Source organism: Homarus americanus, unplaced genomic scaffold, assembly GCF_018991925.1.
Source record: "Homarus americanus isolate GMGI-L3 unplaced genomic scaffold, GMGI_Hamer_2.0 scaffold19117, whole genome shotgun sequence".
Taxonomy (NCBI): Eukaryota; Metazoa; Arthropoda; class Malacostraca; order Decapoda; family Nephropidae; genus Homarus; species Homarus americanus.
The window spans coordinates 1165963-1179576 of record NW_024754704.1 but is presented as its reverse complement, the minus strand read 5'-3'; the positions used below and the strand labels follow the sequence as shown (position 1 = coordinate 1179576).

Below are 13614 nucleotides of genomic sequence, written 5' to 3'. Positions count from 1 at the left end.
GAGAACCAAGTTAACTGAGCCTCTTCCAGATGTCACCAAGGTCGTCGTAACACCATTTTCTAGTACACAGTATTAATGACTAAACACTTACCCCTACTTAACACATAAACCCCATTTCCTAACATAACATTGGTATTAGTGATCATCTCCACGACCTTACACCACAACCTCTACCATAGTTCAGTACATAAAAACCTTACCAACCTCTACCATAGTTCAGTACATAAAAGCCTTACCATTTTATAAGTATTCCTTTCATAACATTCACCATACTTAATGAAATACACTTATAAAATCACTATTAACTAAGTGTGACCCGAGACCATGAGGACAGCACAGACACTGACGGCTGGGTGTATAGCGAGATGTGCTAATAAATTATTTTCCTCAGACGTAATTGAAAAATCTATTGACAATCATAAATTATGCCTTGTATATCGAATTTTATTTGTTTATTTTTCACAGTATATAAATCACGTTAATATATATTCATTTAGATATATAAACAAACATAAAGAAGTATTTAGCAAATTGAGAGTTTCACCTGATGGCAACACTGTCAACAAAACAGAAGTAAATTTGATGTTATATTTTTAAGTCTTATAAAGGAAACTTCATCACATAGACTCTTTATTTATTTATATAAGTGACTTATTTGTATTGAAAGATGATTAATTGTTACAATAAACTCAATTTGGTTTATTAATTTTATAAACACAATTTAAACACATACATATATGGAACTGTTTACAATTGTTGGAACCAAGTGAGTGCAAGAGAGGACAATGTTATATTTTTGTGACATATATCACTAGTTAACTCATTAACAACAGCCTTGGAATATTGTGTTTGTATCAAGGGCTGTATACGTGTTTAGCAAAAAGTCACAGCTGTAAGGTTGACTTATCATCAATTGTTAGTAGATGAACGGACGAGGAAGAAAGAGGCCAAGCTGTAGTGGGGAGTCCTTGCTGGGGACGACCTCGGGGCCACACTGCCTGCTGCCCTACACCAGTCAGGTAAGTATGGCTTAAATGATCCTTCAGATAAACACAAAAATTCTCAGTGAAATATTTCACAGATCTTAGTGTGTATGGCCAACAGTTGAGTTGGGTGGTGAGTGTACTAGGTATAACTAAAAATTAGAAATGGGTATACATGGTATTACTTGTTGTCAAGAAAATCTTTGCTTTTGTGCTTTCCCAGAATTTCAAGGTCATAAAAGTATTTTTAAAGTCAGTAAATACTTACAGTTGGGACGACATTAAACATTGGAGGCCCAACTACAGTAAAAAAAATAGACATTAGAAAATGGTGAGATTCTGTATGTAACACTAAAAAATAATTCACTTCCTGAACTACTTCTTTACATGAAGGTGTAAAATAAAAGAAATTTGATGTTTTTAGCATGATAAAGGAGGGAGGTGGGTGGAGTATGAAAAACATCTATACTTCCACACGATGCATCCTGGGCAGTTTGCACGATTGGGTGTGATGATCACGCGAAATAGCTGAGAGCGGCTCAGAATCCTTGATCAAAATGACTTACTGTTCACCATTGTTCATATGTCTGCAGTGACTAGGTACTGTCATTGGTTGTTTACCTGTACTTTCTATGTTTCTGTTTATATTTTATAGATACTGTACCTACATTGTCTATGTCAGACACAAGGCTGATTGTAATCATAATCCACAGAACAAATGTTCGTAATTTGTTATTGCAGGTACAGTACTGTACATGTAAATCAGGTTAGCATAGTCTGTACTTGGGTATAAACTCCTTGCACATGTCATTGAATATTCAGTGATTTTATGATGAGCACCATCTTGGGGAACAAGACATAACATAACCTGGTGAAACTTGAGTTTTGTTAATAGTGGTAAAGTTTTCAACTGTTCTACTTGTTTAGGAAGAGAGAAAAGTAAACATGCATACTTTTTTTTTTTTTGGCTGTTATTGTTCATTATGATAAAAAACCAAGGGCTTAAGCCAGAAACAGAAGAATGGCTGGCCAAAATTTGAACGGCAAGCCTTCCAGCCATACTGTATAAATTAGCACTTTAGTGTGGAATGATGACAATGGGGAGTCTGAAGGACACAACAACAAGGGGATTGGGACACACTGACAATGATTTGCAGTAGTGTGCTTGCCCCTCAGCACTGTGATTCAATTCCTGCCTGGTTCAGATATGAGAAGGCTATACTGTACCAGTAGTCCAATGTGACCCTACTGAACATCACAGGTTTTCCTCGAACACTCTGGATCTATTAGGGATGGGTCTCACTTGGCCGCTGTGACTTTTGGGAATTGTATCTGGTCATTGATTATATAGGTTTAAGATGAGGGCTTTGAGGACATGTATGGTATGTCATATACTGTATAACAAAGGTGGTAGTCAGGTTCATGTAGTTCAACTGCATTCCTTGATTGCATCACCTAATGGGTATTGTTTCTATCATGGCTCTCCTGTGCACCATGTCCAAATTTTCAGTTCAGAATTGATGGGGTTGGGTTATGGCGAGAACTTGTATCAACAAGTATGGTACAGTACAGTACCTCGTGAACAATTAAACGACCATGGCTGTATGTCCCTTAGCAGAAGAAAAGGTGTAGTTTTATGCACTACACTGGGTAGGGAGTGTTCCTGCTGTTGTCTCCTACCTCACTTATCAAGCTGAACTTCAGGTAAATGAGTCACCTGAGATGTGTGTGGACTATAATGAGGGATTGATCCTGATATCCCATTTTATAGACGAACACAGATTGGGCGTCTCGGATTCCCTCCATCCTCTCTTTAGGATGCTCAGGTGACCTGGATCTAAGGCTGTTGTTCCTAGATATTCTTTAGTAGCCAACACATGATGATCATAAAGTACAATGAGCTAGTGTGGCAGCAAAGAATCAGCCTTCAGCCTTGTGTTAACCTATGTCTCCCAGATCTTCTTTTTCAAGGAATAAGGCTGCCTTGGGAAGGATTAACTAACTTAAAGAATGATTTTCATAATTAGTTTGCTCATTTTGGGATATTGTTCTGATTTAGCTACAGCCACATATGTCAAGGGTCCTGTGACCCCTGGGTTTTCAACCCCAAGACTTGGTGATTATATATATGAGTTGCCCAGTTTGTGCTGGACTTTGTATGGGATTTCAGGATCAGTCCCTCATTTTTGTGTTATTTTTCAGAGAATTGCAAGGTGGTGGTAAGTTTTGACAATGGAAGTAGACTGGCTCTATCCCATGAGACGGGAAATGCAAGAGATTCTTCCAGGGCTTTTTCTTGGCCCATATAGTGCTGCTACTAAATCCAGGGTAAGGTTGCTTCAATGTTACTGTATAGTTTTTCTTACTATTACTTTTAATTATCCTACAATAATCCTGTACTAAATACTGTACAGTTTAGTAGTAGACACTTCCATATGCCAGTAAGGTTTGATTAGAAAATTATTATAAACACCTACAAGCTTTTGATCAGCCCTGTCTAGTGTTAAGTTTCCTAGGCAATCATATCACCCATCACTGTTGGTGTCATTTGAAGGTGACTTGGTACAGCGTTTGGCCTGAAAGGTAGAAGGCCGTCTTGGAGATGTGATTGTCCAATCTTGCCTAAACATGTTAAACCCAGTGGTTGCCATCTTGAATCAGAGTTAATCTGATCCAGCCTAGAAATGTTTTCTATACCCGTAGTTCCTGGTTGAAGGTTCAAGTGAATGGTCAATTGCTAATATGCTCTGCCTATATCCTACAAGTGTCAAGCCCATTGTAGATGCTTCAGTTATCTCATAATGACACACAGTACTACATTTCTAGGTGCTATAACATTAAGTAAGGTGAATATTTGTTTGCACTGTACATACTGTATATTGTTTCCTTAAGTTTGTATTAGCATCATAAAAATGGCTTACCTTAGCACATGAGTTTGTTGACCACTTATAACCTACAGAAAGATGAAGCTACTCTTTACAGTGTGAAAGTCTAGGTGATGTAACCCTCGGACCTCAATTCATGGCTAGGATCTAAAAAGAGTAAAAATATATATACTGTAGATTAATTTTCAATTAAGCAAAAGAAGTGGCAGGGGAGGGGGGGTGGCTTGAACTATACATACCTGTGAGTTAACCTTCTAGATGGTTTATTAAAGTAAAACTGAAATGTATTTCTTTGGCTTTCCAGTTCACTACACTTCTAGACCATGGGATCACACACATCATATGCATCAGACAGAACATAGAGTCGCACATGGTACGAGCTAATTTTCCTGACAAGATTAAGTAAGTACAGTATCTTAAACACAGAGACTATATGCATATCATTTGTTCTTATACAAGCTTTCAAGTTTAGAGGCATGTTTTACATTGTGTGCACATAAGAAATAAAAATGAAAATGTGTGTTTATACATATATAAATACAGTACAGTACAATTTAGTTTGGTTAATCAACCTAAGAATTAAATCAACATTAATCAATATATTGTAGTAGAGCTCTGTGTTTTGGATGTATGGAGATGGAGCAAATTAGATGCAAGAGAAATGATTTGGCCAAGAGTAATGTGTGGGGGTAAATAGGACACAGTGGATAAAAAATATAGAAATGACATGTGAAAGTGCAAGAAGTGTTGGGCAGAAAGCAGATCAAAGTCTGCCTAGGTGTTATGAACTTATTGAGAGAATATCAAGTCAAAGATTGTACAGTATTATTGAGAGGTGAATAGTAGAAAGGTGAGGGGAAGACCAAGGTTATGCCAAAAAATAGGATTTCAAGATCAGCCCTTCATTTGTGTTCGGTTTATAATTTATTAACCTCTGGAAGAATTTCAGAGAGAGTGTACCTAAATGTCTAACACAGTGAGGTGAAGTTGTGTTACATACAGTATTGATTTTAGGCCATTTCTCAACATGTCTTTTATTTTGTTATGTTGAAGTAAGATGTGAAAGGAATCAAAATATAGGCTCATCTGTATATTACAAGTTCTTTGAAGGTAATATTGAAGCTGTGGATTATACTGAATATTTATATAATAAATGATTTATTTACAATTTTAAGGAACTTGTTTCAGTAATCTTATATATTAGTTCTTCCTGTATATACTTATTAGTACATATGCTCTCCCAAGATACAGAAGCCCTGTTATGACTTAGACATCTTGCAGAGTTCCCTTTCAGTTATAAAACCCAGTTGATCCTCTGTAGTGCATCCTAAACTTAATCAATGCTTGCATCTGCTTTACTTGGGTAGCATCAGTCACTTTTACCACCCACTTATTCATGAATGTTATAAGTATAAACTGTATGCTTATCCAAAAATAATTTTTTTTTCTCATTTTTTTACAGGTACTTGATACTAGATATGGCAGACAACTTGACACAGAACCTCATATCTCACATATCAGAGTGTCGGAGTTTCATTGATGAATGCCTAGCTTCAGGTGGAAAATGCCTCGTTCATGGCAACCTTGGAATTTCTCGTAGTGCAGCCATTGTAGTTGCTTATGTCATGGAGAAAAGGGCTTTAACTTATAAGTGAGTAAAATTAAAATATGTTTAAAAAAGTTATCAGTCTTTGATTTGATGCTTAACTGGGTGTTTTCTCTAAATACTGTACCAATGATATAGTTATTTAAAAACTCTTTTGATAATGAATTGTAAATCTGGGTGTGCCAGCTGTTTATCAGTGCATGTTAGTAGTAAGACAGAAAGGTATCTGTCAACTAAAATCTGCTTTATGAAGTACGTAATCTATTTTATGGAAGATTTGAGAAGTCTTAACTCCCTTTCGGCATTGGCCCACACTCAACCTGTGATGAGTTTTTGCATCATCCTATATTTAAAAAAAAATTATTTAATTTTACACATACAGGGGTACTCGTTATCTGAGGCTATTGTGGGCTGGAAATCACCACAAAGTGGGGAATTTCTGGCCATAAGTAATAATGGAAATAGGGTTTAAATGAGACCATAAGATACTGAATAACATTCAAAAGGATTATTTTTATATATTTTATCATTTATATTTGGTAATCTGAAGAGCATGTGAAATGTTTATCACAAACACCAATTTTCTTCTGACAAATAACTTCTATCGTAAATACTCGTGTATAAACTAATCTCATATGTAGCTTGACCCCAGCTTTTGAGAAATACTGTACTAGGTTTAATCCTAGACATAATTTGTCGCAAGACACCAGATTCACACCAATGTGTCTTGGCCATGACCACCACCACAACAGTTAATGCTATGAACAGTGTTACCAACGCTGAAACTAAATTCCCATCAGTTACCAATATTCACGCAACTTAACTTATTTGTTTAGCGAAGGATACCTGTACGTGTATACTGTACATCATTTTATAAACACGATTATCCTATATTGTACATGAAATATTTTATACTGTAAACAAGATACCACTGACCCTAAAAACCCCTATCAGACATACAGTCCCTGAATTTACAAATTGAATGTTTCTGAAAATGTGTCTATAAACCAGATCATTCAGTCCCATTCAAACAATGCTATAAATAATTAATTGTTCCCAGATGCAATAATTGTTTACTGCATTGACATTGAACCTGTTGCACGTTCCATAATTCCCACTTTATATCTTATCACAGTTGCAACAGTGGAACAGTTAACTCCCAAAGATTGGCCAACTTCAACTAAGCTTTCCCCCTTTTCAACACCTTTAGTTGTCTCGACTCTCTCTCGAAGAGACAAACTCTTTTGTACCCTCTTTTTACCATGCACTGGTACTTACTTTACACTTCTCACTAATTGTTAATAGTTAATACAGTAATTACAAAAAAATTTCACCCAATAAGTGATCAGTATAAAACCATTCTAACACAGCAAATACAGTATATTATGGGGGATGCTTGTGTGCAGAAGCTATGTGCTGTATGCCCATGCAGTGTTTTGTTTTCCCCACATTCAAATGTCTGAATTCCTGCAGTTCACCTGTTGGTGGCAGTACATGGATAGGTTTTCAGGATCAATCCTCCATTTTGAGTAAAGAACTGGTAAACTTAACAACATAAAATCTCTCTGTGTGCTGATAATTATAATCTGCCTTTATTTGAAAAGGCTCCCACTTGTATTATGCACCTCTCATAATTGAACCAGTTGTGCAGATGTAAACTGTGGTTAAAGTTTGTTTACATAGGTAACTATTCTACTACCTTTTGAAGCCTGATTAAACCTCCAAGATTGTTATTATAACCAAGTCAGTTTGTGTAAAGAACAAATAAAGATTCTTACACTTAAAATGTTATTATCTGATTTCAGGGAGGCACTAGAATTTGTGCAAAACAGAAGATATTGTATCAACCCAAATGATGGCTTCAAGCAACAGCTTATTGAATATGAGGCAATTTACAAAGCTCAACAGACTCTCCTCTATGGTCAGTGTTCCCAAGAAAAAGGAAAGCTTAAAAGAAAGCATGACCAGACCTTTGATGATTTTGATCAAGATTCCTCAGAACCAATGGAAGCCATAAGTTGATAAACAATAAACCCTACATGGGTAAGGTATTTCTCACACAATCAGAACTTGTGATAATTGGAATATTATGGAACTAGACTGTTTCATGATTGGTCCTTGTAAAGAGTTAGTTTTTGTAAAATTTTATTTTTTTATTTTCTTAAGAATAGATTAAATACTGTATTCCAATAATGTAGTAAGATGTTCATTGCTGAATTGAAAGTCGTGTTACTAATTTCACTTCATTTTGTGAATGCTGACTGTAGATTCTGGCTATAGTGTCAAATTCAGTTTATTTATTTTTGAATACAGGAGAACTTTTATAAGATTTTTTATAAAAAAGTTGCATAATGATATTGTATAAAAACGCAGTTTAAGTCATTGGTGTTATTAGATGCTAACAGACATTCTACCTATGCTCGTATTAAATGGGGCTAAATTCTTCCTTCAGGTCAAGACAAAGATTTTGTTTTTATAAATTTCTTCACTTGGTGGTACAGTATATTATTTTCTCTTTACATGTTCTGTCTTAAGCATCAGCACAAGTGGAGCAGTCTTCTTAAAACTAATTACTATGCCAATAAATAAAACACAAGTTGAAACAGAGCCCTATTGCAAGCAGTTACACATATCTGTCTACTTTAAGCACACGTTGCTGATCTCACCCGATATAATTTGCAGTACTGTATATAATTGTTAAGTACCCTTGGTAATATTATCTCTTCTTTTGGTCACATTGTGAGACAGTTTTTGGGTGTCCAATATAGTGCAGTGCTCAGCTGTCAAAACTCAATTTTAGTGACAAGTGTACTGATCTTTTTTGTCTTTAGATATCTATCTATCTATCTTTTCTCATAACTAAGTGATTGGCTTATTCATAGTTTTCCTTCTTTGCTCACAGACACTTTCGGGTAATTGTATATCTGTCAACCAACCACTTATTGCTTGTCTGTCTGGAGGATCAGTCAGATAATGCCTTTTGACTGTAGCTCTGATTCTCAGAGAGACAGGCAATGTGGCTCTAACTCGAGAGAGAGAGAGAGAGATTAATTGTGCGTCTACTTAAAGTGGGATGGCTGGAAAGAAAACCAATAATGTACAGTACTTCCATTTGCCCTTGGTTCATTCATACTGGTATGAAAGATGTGTGCTCTTTTGGTACTGTACTCCTCTTCCACAAGAAGCTCAAAATCTGGTTTTTCCCTGTTGCTACACACAAGCCAGCATCACTCATCAACAATGCTTCCTTCCACCTTAAATCACTTTGTTACCACTTGGATGATCATCCCCACACTTCCTTCAATCCCATTCTTCCATATCCTTCTTGGTCTTCCCACCCCCTCCTTCGTACAATGAATCTCTGAATTTGACACTCTTCTTACCAAACCTTCACTTTACTTTCAACAATATGTCCACACCATCTGAGTATTACCCCGACATGCTCTCTGCCCAACACTTCTCTTACTTCCATGCCTTTATATATAAATTGAACACTTGCTAATTTGATATTGTCAGGGCTGTGAGTTGATTGAATTTTTGCAAAATATTGAATTTTCCAAACAATTGAAATAGTCATACAATTCTGAATATTTTTACCACTTGCCTCATGATTCGAAAGGAATTCATTATTTTTACAGTAAACATGTGTTTTGATGTACTGGGAAGCCCAGCATGAGAAAAACTTAACACTGTCTTAAGAATAGTGTAATGTTCTCTACTGTATACTGTACAGTAATATCTCCGTTAGCCGGAATCCCTCAAACCTGGAAATCTCCGATAGCCGGAATTGAAATTTGCTCAGAAAATTATTCCCAAAGCCGGAATTTTCCAAAAATTTCCGGCTTTAGGAACAAATTTTTCGAGGTTGAAAATCAAGAGAATTTTCGAAAAATATCTTGAATAAAGATGAAAGTTAAAGTATTTATTTTGTATTTATTTATTTATTTATTTATTTATTTGTATTTTTTGGGGGGGACCTGACTAAATGTCAGGTTGAGGTAGGGTGGGGGATTAGTGGTCTCATATTACTGACCTTCTGATGGAATGTCAGATTGCCCTTTCTTGGGTGGAGGATTAGTGGGTCTCATGACCTGAAGATGTCTTGAATAAACACGAAACTTAAAGTACCTGAATTTTAGAGAAATTGTGATAAGTACAGTATAAGTATAAATGAGCAAAGTTGTATCCCTTCAACATTACATCACATAACATTTTAAAATATGGAATGAGAAAGCAGAAAGGTGTGGGTGATTAGAGAGATGGAGTGGAAAGGAGTGGTAACATGCACCAGCGTTGCCAAGCGATAAGCTCCTCAACAGCTGATCTTTTAATTTGCCTCCATGCAGTCACACAACAAGACCCTCACTGGATGAATGTTGTCTTAATTCCCATGTGTGTGTGTGTGTTTTGAGCTTACCAAGCACATTATAGGATTTAAAGAAGTTGATGAAGAGTTTGTTCAGGAGTCAGGTGGCGAGGTGACATGCCAAGACACTTACACAGCACACACATTAACAGCACTACTAAACCATTGTCTTATAACATTTTACTTTATACAAGGGGTAATTTCTCTTTTTAATTTAATTGATACATGATAGATCAACAGGGCTACTTTTGCACTTAGACATCTGATCAATGAATAAACCAGGGAATATGGAGACCATTATACATTAGTGATGTCATAAAGCTTTGAAACTGCAACCACATAAATTATCATAACCTGTACTCAAATGTACTAAGTTAATTACTAAAATTATTATGTATGGTGCAAAATAATGGATGTTTATACTCAAATTAATCGCTATCTTACAAGAATTCCAGCAATACAAGTTATAATCTTGTTAGTAAAGTCAGTGACATTTTGTGTTGATCTAACCTCCGTGGGGGGGGGGGGTGACTGCGCCACCCCACTCCCACAAGGGTGTCTCACTGTTTGTCTACTGTACTCGCTCTTCATGATACAATATTGTTTATTTGTTTTTCATTAATTAGTACAGATATGTTACTGTAATAATCTGTGCTTATTAATACATGTACCCTTCATATACAATACAGTATAGTACTATGTATATACCTCATAGGTAAAGAATAATGTCATTCAAAATATATTCAGGTAAAAAGACACTAATCCCCCACCCAACACTGGGTCAGGTTAGTAACGTGACCCAATAATCTCCCTTCATCACAAGTGTTAAGACATAATTAGTTATGTATTACAGTCAATTGAGTGAAGTGTGTACCAGAGATGTGACGATCGCCTATGCGACTAACGAGTCGATCAGTGGTGAAGAGGATAAAAGTAACAGCTCTACCCTGTATTCATGCCTGTATCATATAGAGCTTTTGTTTTTTAAACATATTTATTTAACCAAACTTTTAGATAAAGTATACAGGATTATTTTGATAAAAATATGGCGTGTCTAACAAAATTAGAACTGATTTTACTGACTGGTATCAACATACGTTTTTTATAAAAGAAGGGAATTCCCATCACTATCATATAGAAATATTTTGTTTTAGGATATCTTATTGGAAACCTTTTGTAGAGAATTTATTAGGATCATTATGGTATCAAATTCATCTCCCTATCACAATTAGCCACGCTTGAGTGAGGAAGTGACCGCGTGACCCTCCCCCATCGCCCCCCAAAAAGATTTACGTCCGTCAACACACCCTTCAACAACCACAGGCACACCTCAACTCCACTCTCACACCCTCAGCAAGGGAATTAAGACATATCTGTGTGTGTGTGTGTGTGTGTGACTGCATGGTAGCAAGTTAAATATCAGCTGTTGAGGAGCACTTGGCAACACTCATTTCCACTCCAACTCTCTAATCACCCACACCTTTCTCACTCCATATTTTAAAATGTTATGTAACATACCCGGTAATGTTGAAGGGATATTCATTCATACTTATATCTGTACTTATCACAATCTCTCTAAAAATACTTTAGGTTTTGTGTTTATTCAAGACATCTTCAGGTCATGAGACCCACTAATCCCCCACCCAAGAAAGGCTGACCTGACATTCCATCAGAAGGTCAGTAATATGAGACCACTAATCCCCCACCCTACCTCAACCTGACATTGAATCAGGCCAGGTACATGAAACCCACTAATCCCCCACAGCTCCAAGGGAGTGAAAAATACCAGTCTTTGCTGTAACACACAGTTTCATTCACGCCCATATCATATAGATTTTATTTTTCAAATATATTAGTTTTACCAAGCTTTTAGATAATCTATTCTGGATTATTATAGTAAAGAAATGGAGTTTCTAACTCAATTAGAACTGCATTTACAGGCTCCGGTAGTTTAGACTCAAGGAAAACATCTCCAGCACCCAGAAACATTCTGGGGAAGTGGGCTAGTGTCTGCGTGTGCAAGATGTCTAGTTTAGACACTCAGAAACTTTTCCCAGTAACCGGAAAATATTCCGGGGATAAGGAATATTTTCTGGGTTTGAGAAAGTCGTCTGGTTAACTGGAAATCTCTCATCCCCCGGAAGTGCTCTGCACTAATTGTTCCGGCTGATGGGGATATCACTGTACTGTACAGTACTGTACTCAACAGACATACCTTATTTTAAAATTAATATGAATACAGCTGCTCCCCGACTTACGACCTACTCGACTTATGACCACTCGCACTTACGACCTGCTTCAGTCGTACCAAAATTTTGTCAAATTGCGTATTTTCGAGTCCCAGCATCAGTACACATAGAAACTTTTCGTTTGTAATTCACTTTAAAATGGCTGGCAAGCTTAAAAGTGAGAGTTTTGAGGTGCTTAGAAGAAAAAGAGACACCCATTTTAGATTTTCTATGTATTATTTAAGCATTTTCGACTTACGACCTGGATTTGGGTCCCTAACCCCGTCATAAGTCAGGGAGGAGCTGTACATGTACAGGTATAACAAGCTAACATATAACAAAATATACCTGCCATCAGGTAACTGCAGTTAACCAATGTAAGCGCAGAAAATGGCTGTAAAACGACGATGTATTTTCTTTCTCTCAAGGCTTTTCCCACGTAATACAAGGTAGCTGGAAGGAAAAGCAGTGATAACACAGTTTCTCTTAATTTGTTTTCTTTCATTTACTGTACTGTATTCTTATTGCTGTATAAATTTGTTCTCTAGTACTATACTCCCTATCCACAACTAGGTCCCAAATTTGGTGTACCTTCGTGCTTCACACACATGCTAACCTCATCAATCAGCCACATGTCCCTCCCTAGAGGTCAATTAATACCATGTTCTCTCTTCATTCACACACACACTGCTAGCTCCTGGATACTGAGCCCTAGTGCATCCTAAAGCCATATTCTTCCATCTCCTTACCCTTCTCTTTTTCCATCCCCCCTTTGAAGTATGCTCTCTCTTTTATCTCTACATATGGCAATTGTATTCTAAATTTTTCATCGGAAATGTTTCTTAAAGATATATAGGCAGGTTTTTTGAGAATACAGGGATTGCCTACAGATAGGAATGTGAACAGACACAAGGTGCCCCTGGTAGATTCTTCCCCAGGCACATAGCTTTAAATCTGGAAGCCATTTATTTCAAGAAGGGTAAGATATGTTTGCAAGAGACTATAGCCTAGAATACTGTCCAAGATGTACTGTACTGTATACAAAACTTGATGATTTTTGGGCATATGAAAAATGAAGGTGATGAGCATTTACATTTAGGCTTCCAGCTTTTCATCACAGATTTTCTACTGTTACTGGTGCATAAGCGTGAATATATTTTTGGAATTAGGGCTTCCTTCTTATTTGAATTTGAAGTGATTATTATTGTAATTCAGAATAACTAACCAGCATGTTATTTTGTATAAATTATTACCATGGTGTATGCTCTGGACCGGACCAAAAGTATTACGTATAATATTTATACATTTTTCTTAAGGTTGTAGGAAATCATTTATCTCCCTAAAAAAGGTGCATTCTTTATTAATTTACATTTATATTTTCAATAGGATTAGGTGGTCATTAATTACTTGAATAATGAAGGCTTCCCATAGAGCACATTTTTGTTTAATTTGCTCCATTGGCAGCTTTGTAGTCCCCATACTTAGTTTTGCGATAATCAAATGAACATAGATATTTAATACACAAAGGACTCTGTCATTACAAAAA

General features: G+C 36.4%; 1 protein-coding gene across 1 annotated transcript; it reads left to right on the top strand.

Moving 5' to 3' along the window:
* Positions 1 to 766: 766 nt before the first annotated feature.
* Positions 767 to 9395, top strand: LOC121855978 (serine/threonine/tyrosine-interacting protein B-like). Its single transcript, XM_042351200.1, has 5 exons — positions 767 to 1019; positions 3186 to 3311; positions 4173 to 4270; positions 5331 to 5519; positions 7280 to 9395. The coding sequence occupies exons 2-5, from the start codon at positions 3216 to 3218 to the stop codon at positions 7494 to 7496; spliced, it is 600 nt and encodes a 199-aa protein (XP_042207134.1). The 5' UTR covers positions 767 to 1019; positions 3186 to 3215; the 3' UTR covers positions 7497 to 9395.
* The last annotated feature ends 4219 nt before the right edge of the window (positions 9396 to 13614 follow it).